Source organism: Bidens hawaiensis, unplaced genomic scaffold (assembly GCF_021521415.1).
Source record: "Bidens hawaiensis isolate Kalapana, Puna unplaced genomic scaffold, B.hawaiensis_p1.1 tig00000512_1, whole genome shotgun sequence".
Taxonomy (NCBI): Eukaryota; Viridiplantae; Streptophyta; class Magnoliopsida; order Asterales; family Asteraceae; genus Bidens; species Bidens hawaiensis.
In genome coordinates, this window is record NW_027491033.1 from 2,851,656 (window position 1) to 2,860,194 (window position 8,539).

The 8,539-nt window shown below is 35.7% G+C and overlaps 2 protein-coding genes across 2 annotated transcripts; one reads left to right on the forward strand and one right to left on the reverse strand.

The window, feature by feature from the left end:
- The first annotated feature begins 2,067 nt into the window (after nucleotides 1-2,067).
- On the forward strand, nucleotides 2,068-3,178 carry LOC143631330 (uncharacterized). Its single transcript, XM_077100125.1, has one exon. It carries the CDS (start codon nucleotides 2,302-2,304, stop codon nucleotides 3,037-3,039), a length of 738 nt encoding a protein of 245 aa, XP_076956240.1. The 5' UTR covers nucleotides 2,068-2,301; the 3' UTR covers nucleotides 3,040-3,178.
- Nucleotides 3,179-3,792: 614 nt separating this feature from the next.
- On the reverse strand, nucleotides 3,793-7,540 carry LOC143631339 (putative LRR receptor-like serine/threonine-protein kinase PAM74). The gene is made up of 7 exons (XM_077100134.1): nucleotides 6,691-7,540; nucleotides 5,209-5,663; nucleotides 4,987-5,122; nucleotides 4,827-4,898; nucleotides 4,646-4,714; nucleotides 4,068-4,139; nucleotides 3,793-3,974 (listed from the first exon to the last, which is right to left on the reverse strand). Exons 1-7 carry the CDS (start codon nucleotides 7,323-7,325, stop codon nucleotides 3,953-3,955), a joined length of 1,461 nt encoding a protein of 486 aa, XP_076956249.1. The 5' UTR covers nucleotides 7,326-7,540; the 3' UTR covers nucleotides 3,793-3,952.
- Between the last annotated feature and the right edge of the window lie 999 nt (nucleotides 7,541-8,539).

The window sequence follows — 8,539 nt, forward strand, 5'->3', positions numbered from 1 at the left end:
CTATCACTACGAGTAAGTTTTATGAAACTTTTTTTCTTTAACACCATGAATTTTGTGTCCTTGTTAAAAGAGTTTGATAATCTAATAATTAACTTTCTATCAGTTGTATTGCATTTTCTACTATATTTAAGTTACAATTAAACTTTCATAAAGTTCTCATAAAATTAGTCGTTGACATCAATTATGAAAAAGACATCGATCTTAAAATCCCATGACAAAAATGGTGTCCATAATAAATTGAATATTAACAATTTCTAGTAGGGGTTTCAAATATGTAGTTTTTTTTTAAACACAATACAATTTTTCTAGTTTACTTGTGTTCTAATTATTCACCTCTGCAACATTTTACATGCACCAAAACTTACAAAACACATGGAAAAGACTTATCTTTTTAGGCTTTTAAGTGTATAATGTCTCAAAGCATCTCAGTTGAGCATTACATGTACCGGAACTTACATAAAAAGAGGATCTTTTAGCTCATTTGTTCCATATCGTCGTTGTCTTCGATCTTTTTTTCAAATCCTTTAGGACTAACTCATAGTCTTATAGTCTTCTTCTGGCCACCTCTTTTTGGTTTCCCTGCTTCTTCATTTCAATATTTTCTTTCTCCCTTTTCTTTAAGGAATTTGTTACGGCTAATTAGATATTAGATAATCTCAATTAAAAGGTTATGGGTTCAAACCCTATAGTGTGCAAAAATTATGTAGTCGTTCAAAAAATATTATGTTTATTTAACAAGTTAGGTTATTGATTTCGAACATAACTTATGTTGTTATTCTTGTCAGAAATATTAACCCTAACACAAGCATATAAAATCATAGATAGTCTGAGCACAACCCATTCAACCTACTTATCTAAACTTATCAAAAGAGTTGACAATAATAATTGAATTGTAAACACGTTAATCAGGTAGGTGGATAGTAAAAAATGAGTTAAACGAGTCATAATTAGTTTATCAGGTGCGTTTAATTAAACTCACTGACAACCAGTCTTTTCAATTACACGAATTTTAACAATTTAATTTAAAAAATACTCTTTTTAATTAAACATGTTAACCAGATCACACCCTTTTATTTTAATATTATCTAAGTTATTAGATATTAGAAAGTAATTAAAAGTGTCTTTTTCTTTATAGATGTGTGTTCGTGTTAGCAGTGGCGGATCCAGGAATTTTTTTCAGGTGGTGCACAACTTTTAGATGATTCAATTTCATAGAATCGGGTATAAAAAATTCCGGGTCGGTTTGAGGTTCGGGTCGGTTATATGGTTCGGGCAAAGTTCATTACATAATAAAAATACAATAATAAATTCCGGGTCCGTTTGAGGTTCGGGTCGGTTAGAAACCATATTCACACAATTAACCTTACCTCAACAAAAAACATCCACCGACACCACCACTCTTATCTTTCCAACTATTTTAACACCCAACACCAACAACCATGATTTGAAATATACTATTCGTGACCACAAGCCATTAAAACTAAATTTAACAAATAACCTAACAATTAAGTAGTTAGCAATCAAGAACAATTAACAAGTCAAGAACAATTAACATTTAACAAATGAATGCAAACTTACCTTCAAAGTGGGAGGATTCGAGCAATCGAGCTTCGAGGAAGAGTAGAAGACAGGAGGAGACGAAGGCAGGAGGTTGGAGAACGGCCGGAAAAGCTGCGGTGGTGGTCGGGGAACGGCCGACGGGGAAGAGGGGACAGGGGAGATAGAAGGCGCCATTGTGTTTAGTGTCTGTGTGTTTTATTTTTTGACTAATAAAACCCTAAATGGGTTGTGCAGTAGTTAGTAAAAAGGAAGAGTTCAAGAAAAAAAGTTCAAAAATTATATGGAAATCCGGAATCAAACTTGTGACCTTCAAGTTACAAAACCAGCACCTTACCAGCTGGCCAAACGTTTCAAATGTTTTTAAGGTGGTTCCTTCCTAATTTATAAGGTGGTTCCTCTAATGTTTTATATATACAAATACATTATTATTTTGAAACTCGGGTGGTTCCGGGAAACCACCCATTTGGAACCATCCATTTCTACTATAGATCCGCCCCTGCATGTTAGTGTTACATGAATATAAAAATATAGCTTGGATCTAATCCTAACACACATTTAGAGCATATGACAAAAGAAGTTCAAGAACTTTAATATTCTCACCGTCCAACTTACTCCCAACAAAATAACAGCCAGCCAGCCAACCAATAAAGTATCTCTCATCACTCCCTATATACAATACATACATACACCACTACAAACTCAACTACAGCTTCATCTTCACCCAAGACCATTAAAAAAATAATGGTCTCACTTGTATCTTCTCCGGCAACTGCCACGTCAGCCGACGATATAGACGATGCAAACTTCATCACCATTAACCCACACCACAAGCAGAAAGAAAACGAGAAAACAAAAACTGGCGAGTTTGAGTTTTTGTCAACCACATTAACATCTCCGACAACAATGTTGTCTGCTGACGAGCTGTTCTTCCAAGGGAAGCTGCTTCCCTTTGGTCAGAAACAATGCCACGAGAAGCTTATGAAAGTAAATCCTAAATACGAAGATCTTAATGTGAATGTTGCAAAGGAGGTCAAGTTGGAAGATAATAATATTAATATAAATATTAATATTAATAATATTAGTATTAGTAGTAACACTGGCAACCGTAACAGCAGTAGTAGTAATAGTAACAGTAACAGTATTAGTAATAATAACAGAATGGGTTGGTTTATCGATGAAGATCCATCTCCTAGGCCACCTAAATGTACGGTTTTATGGAAAGAGTTGTTAAGGCTAAAGAAGCATAGGGGTTCTTCGCTTTCGGCATCGGCTTCTAAGTCTTCCTCGTCGTCATCTTCGTCTTCGATTGATGAAGAGAGTAAGAAAGAGAAAGTGAAGAGGGTGAAGAAGGGGTTGGAGAGGACTAGATCTGCCGGTATAAAGATAAGGCCGATGGTTAACGTGCCGGTGTGCAGCCAAGCACGGAGCAACTCTATGCTGCCGGTGTATTCCGGTAGGAAAGGAATGCTGGACAGGTAAGGTGTTTAGGTAGTGTACTAGTGTCTGCATTTATTTTTTCAAGTAGTTTGCTTCAATTGGTATGAATGTTGTGGTTAAATTATTTAAGTGTTGTTAAGTTAAGTTAATGTGTAATTATATTTTTAAATAAGGTTAAAAGGATTCAAGTTAACTTTTGTTAAAGTGCTTTAGAATTCGGATTAGTTTTAATATTAACAGAATTTTAAATAGATATTGGTGACCATGAAAACCTGTTGTTAATAAACTCACGGAATCCCGCCAGTAACATGCAAACAACTAGATAGGGAAAAAAGTTATAAATGAGTTAAGATGGAGCTCATGTAAGCTTATGTTCAGCTCGTTAGTACAAAAGCTCGAAATTAGCTAGTTTAGTATTTATTAAATATAAAATATGCAAAAGCTTGGTAGTTCTATTTATTGTAATTTTATACATAATAATTATTATGTAAATATACATTTAATATAAAAAAGTAGTAGTTTTGTTAGTCTATTCTAGTTTGATAAGCTTGTGCTCATTTAAGTCAATTTGCTAAGTTGTTTGAAATCGATCTCAAGTAATACACGAGTGGCTGAGATCGCCTACACTCTTATTTTCATATAAAATAGAACTTGATTTAGATACTAGCATAGGTTGTTAGACAGCTAACATTCATTCAAGAGAGTTAAAAGAGAGAAAAGCTAGCCTATGCTGTAGAGTCTAGTGCAAAAAGAGTAAACACTTTTAAAACTGAATTAAATACAAGGGACCAAAAATTTAATGAATGCATTATATTTATATAACTTTACAAAGTACAAACAATTTTTCTTTCACTTACATAAACATTTAATTAATTCACAAATTTGTAACCAAAAAGAATAAAAAAAAGAACTTGAATGACACCACCTTGTGGTTTGGTGAAAACTCTTGTATAGCTCAAGAATTTTGTGGGTCAACCCTGAACACCAAAAGGAAGATGAAAAAACCATATTAGATTCCCAAACAACAAACATAATTTTTTTAAGGTAAGGTAACAAGTATCAAAGGTTACCTTAAGTTTGATCCTAGTTTCTCTTTGAGGCTGCTCGGAACACGACCCGTCAAGTTATTGTCTTGCAAGAATCTACAATAACAAATTATACGAGACATTATTCAGGCAAGTGTTTGAATACAGTGGGGGGTGTAACTTAATGTTTTAAATGTACAAAACTAATATAATACGTTGCACATCATATAACAGATTGGCCCCCATGGCCCACCATAAGTAACCAAACAATGTAACATTCACTTCATCTGCATAATATTAGAGCTTACATGTCCTGCAATCCATCAATATTTGCCAAAGACGACAAAGAGCGATGAAATAAATTCAGTAAACGGGTTCCATTTTATTTAACTTATAATGTAAATCAATTTTCTTTTTCTTTTTATTGTTTTTGGACTCAAAAGACAATCGTACATTCAAAGAAACTTCAGTATTTAAATGTTATTATTTTATTTTATTTTATTTTATCCATTTATTAATGTTACATTTCATAAATAAACAAAGCATAGATCCATTAATTGTGGCATGTTCTTATTTAGTTAAGATAAAAAAATCAACATTAAAAACAAGAATCTAAAACTTACAGAGTCTTTAACATCCTCAATGTACTGAAATCAGGAAGAGATCCAGATAAGCTATTATTCCCAAGCCATCTGTCAAGTACACCAAACAGTTCATTAAACTTCCAATTCTATAAAATTTACACATTTTGCATATAGAACTTTAATTTTGTGACAAAAGTTTAGAAGTAAATAAGTTTCATACAAGTCACTTAAAGCAGTCAAATTTGCAATGTTGGGAGACAAAGATCCTGAAAGCCTCATGCTTGTAAGATTTCTGAAAACAAAACACAAATTAAATCAAATTCACAAGTAACAAAATGTGATCATCATATATATATTAAGGTCAACTGAAGTCAACTCACAATCCGGTAACGCGAATATTAGTTCCGTTAGAGCATGTAACTCCAGTCCACGCGTTTTCCTTAGGTAAACAAGGATCACCATTCCAATCAAACGGAGGGTTCTCAAAAGCGTTCTTCAAACCATTCAACCCGATCACTATAAAACACAAATTTTTTTAATAATACAAAAATTATGACCCGAAAACGTGTCATCAAAGTATAGTATTCAACAAATGATCATACCATCTCGCGTGTGAGTTCTTCCACCAACAGGAATCACTTCAAACAACTCTCCACCATTAATCAAAGGACCAAGAGTTGATCCACTAGCAGGAGTTAGTGTAATCTTTGTGGGCCCCGAAAGCGGCCATCGGTTCGCAAACAAAACAACACCAGATTGAGTGACACTAAGATTATTATAAAATGTGACATTATTTATGGTAATGCTTAATGATCTTGAGGTTGTTCCGGTGTCATCTGCGAAGTAGAGAGCAATGTAGTAATCTGAGTTTATGAGGGGTTCAGGAGGCCATTGAAGCTCCAGGGGCCGTGGCGGGTTGACCGTTAACTGGGTTTGGAAGATCTTCCTTGGAGGTAGGTTCCAGAACCCATTGATTGCTACATTTTCTCCTTGTGATGGTGTAGGATTGTTGGCACCAGATGGCTCCCAGTACCGGTCAAATGGATCATCTGGGAACCTGTAATTTCATGGTTTTTGTTAGACATTGTTTACAAATCTTATGAAAAACCATTCTAGTACTTTAGGGGATTCATTGTGTCAGTTTGCTGGATTGGCGGGTTGAAATTTTCAATCCTAACACGACTCGTATTTTTATTTGTGTAAATATTGTCAGCTATAACTAGGACACACCGACATGTTTAACCCATTCATCTAAACGTGTCAAACAGGTTGCGGGTTGAATTGCTCAATCTTGACATGTCTTTATTATTATTATTCGTGTAAAAAACATCAACCGTAACCCGCATACATTTAAGATTCTGTAACCTAAACATGACCCATTTTACCCATTTTTCCAACGTGTCAAATGGGTTGGCGGGTGATAATCAAGTTCTGAACGTGTTAATCAAGTTGGTGGTTTGTAAATATAGGTTAAACGGGTCATGAATAGGTTAGTGGGTTAACTTGTGTAACTAAACATGTTGGTGGGTTGAATTGTTCAATCGTATATAATTGACGGGTAGAATCGTGTCAAGTTGGAGGGTTGAATTGCTCAATCGTATCAGGTTAGAGGGTTCAACCCAAACACGACTTATATATTTATTCATGTCAAAAACATTAACACTAATCCACACACATTTAAATCTTGTAACCCGAAGAAGAATAATTAAAGCCATTTATGTATACATGTCAAACTGGTTGATGGGTGATAATCAACTTGTAAACTTGTTAATCGGGCTAGTGGGTGATAGAAAAAAAATCAAAAAATGGGTTCAACGGGTCATAAATAGGTTAGTGGGTCAACTTGTTTAACTAAACAAGTTGGAGGGTCGAATTGTTCAATCGGGTCGAGTTGGTGGGTTGTAAATTTGGTTAAATGGGTTAGTGGATCAACTTGGTTAGCTAAAGGATAACGGATTAAACAGGTCAACTAAAACACGACCCATTCAAATAAACATGTCAACCAAAACACCACTCGTTTTCTAAATTGGTTAGTTGTGCCAACCCATAACTAGATGATTATCAAATTAACAAAACTAACATACCCGATCACCGGTCCATCGTATCCAAAACTGTGCCTTGCAACCAACCTCAAACTCGAATTACCAAAATCCGTAGAATTATACAACGAATCACCCAACAACACAAACTCTAGCGCCGATATAAACGGGTTGGATTCCGTATACGTATTCGCAGCCAAACACACACTCATCGACTTCCCAGCCGCCCGAAACACGCCTTCATAATACGAGGCGTTTCGTTTCAAATAATCCTCGGTCGTATTCACAAGGCTCCAAAACGTCCCGTCAACAATCTGATCAAACACGGGCGGCATATCAAAACCCCGCCCGTTGACACCCCCATAATAATAAGTCGTCCGCACGAGGTACTTCCCCGTGCGGTACACGGGGACCACGTAACAAAACTTCCTCCTCCGAATATTATTCGGTAGAAGAGGAAATGTTCTGACCGTGGAAAGCGTCCTGTCCAGGACGCTTTCCATAATGTTTCGGGAAACACCCGTTGATATAAACTCGGTGTCGGGAAGCCATTCCCGACCCTCGATCACCGAGCCTGTGGTGGCACCGCAGTCGATGAGGCGGGCTCGGGGAGGTTGTGTTTGAGAATGAGAAATGGAGATGAGAGAGAGGGTGAAGAGAACAGAGAGAAACAAAGCCATATGTTGAATGATGGAAATGGGAATGGGGTGGATGGAATAAGGGAAAGGTAGTGGAGTTGACAGAGTCGTTGTTGACTCAGTAATGGAATGGGAAGGAAGCAAGGAATAGAATAGAATAGGAAAGTTGAAGTTGTTGAGGGTGACGGTGACGCGGGAACTAAAGTTATTATATTATTCTTTTGGTTGTTTAATGGTTTGGATAAACGACTTATTTGTTATTTTATTTTATATGTTGTTTGATTGTTTCATGGATAATAAACAAAGCGGCAATATGGGTTTTGACCTTTTATTTTAACTTTCGTGTTGGAGAAAAAAACGATTAATCAAATCCAAAGTAAAATAACACCGTCAACGGAAAGTAATTTGCCTACATGGGGTGTTACTTGCAAGTAAGCGTCCTAGACGGGAAGTAAATTATTAGGGGAGGCTCAGAGGGTGTGCGAGCCGTATTATCGGCCGGGACACATAAGGTTCGGGGACACAGAGTTTTTTTTTATACATATTACGTATATATGTTTTTTGGTGTTAAAAATAAGGTTTATTGCAATGGTTAATGAGATAGCTACATGCTCAGAATGATTTTTGCTTATAATAAATCAGTCGATAAAAGTTTTATCCATGTACATTAGCGAATAAAAAATTTTCGTTATAGCCTACGGGCCATTTTATATTGGCTCGACCGAGATATTTAAATTCTCGGAGACGATCCTGTAAATTATAAAGAAACTAATTGTTGGGAAAATATTTAAAACAAAATACGTTGATATGAATAAAAATCAAAAGAATACATATAATACTAAAGTATTCATAAAATTCTTTAATACTATAGACATAGTTTATATTTACTTCTCATGTTTATTTATTAAGTAAAGAGAAAAAATCGGGAAAACTAAACGAGGGCTCATAGACGTAAGACAAATAGCAATAGATTACTCACTTGACCAAGTTCTTGCACCATTCTAGTAGACTAGTACTTGCGTAACCAAAGTTTACTCTTGTTAAGTATGTGCGGTTGGCACACCCGTGCCTACTTGGCTACTTGCACACCTATGTGCATAGACTACTAGCACGAATAAGCATTCACTTCATGTATGTGTCGATCGATAGGTTACCTAGCTACGTTATACCCATGACTACCTATTCATGAACCCAATTACTAAACTAAGTAAATATAAGCTGCAAGGTTTTGGTTGGGGTTATAACTTCCCGACAAC

Bases quoted from the DNA above. Each gene is read 5' to 3' on its own strand.
- LOC143631330 (XM_077100125.1), top strand. From the start codon at position 2,302: ATGGTCTCACTTGTATCTTCTCCGGCAACTGCCACGTCAGCCGACGAT.
- LOC143631339 (XM_077100134.1), bottom strand. From the start codon at position 7,325: ATGGCTTTGTTTCTCTCTGTTCTCTTCACCCTCTCTCTCATCTCCATT. The intron at 5,123-5,208 runs GTATGATCATTT...TGTGTTTTATAG, and splicing joins AAGAACTCACACGCGAGATG to TGATCGGGTTGAATGGTTTG. The intron at 4,140-4,645 runs GTAAGTTTTAGA...TTGTTATTGTAG, and splicing joins TTGAGGATGTTAAAGACTCT to ATTCTTGCAAGACAATAACT.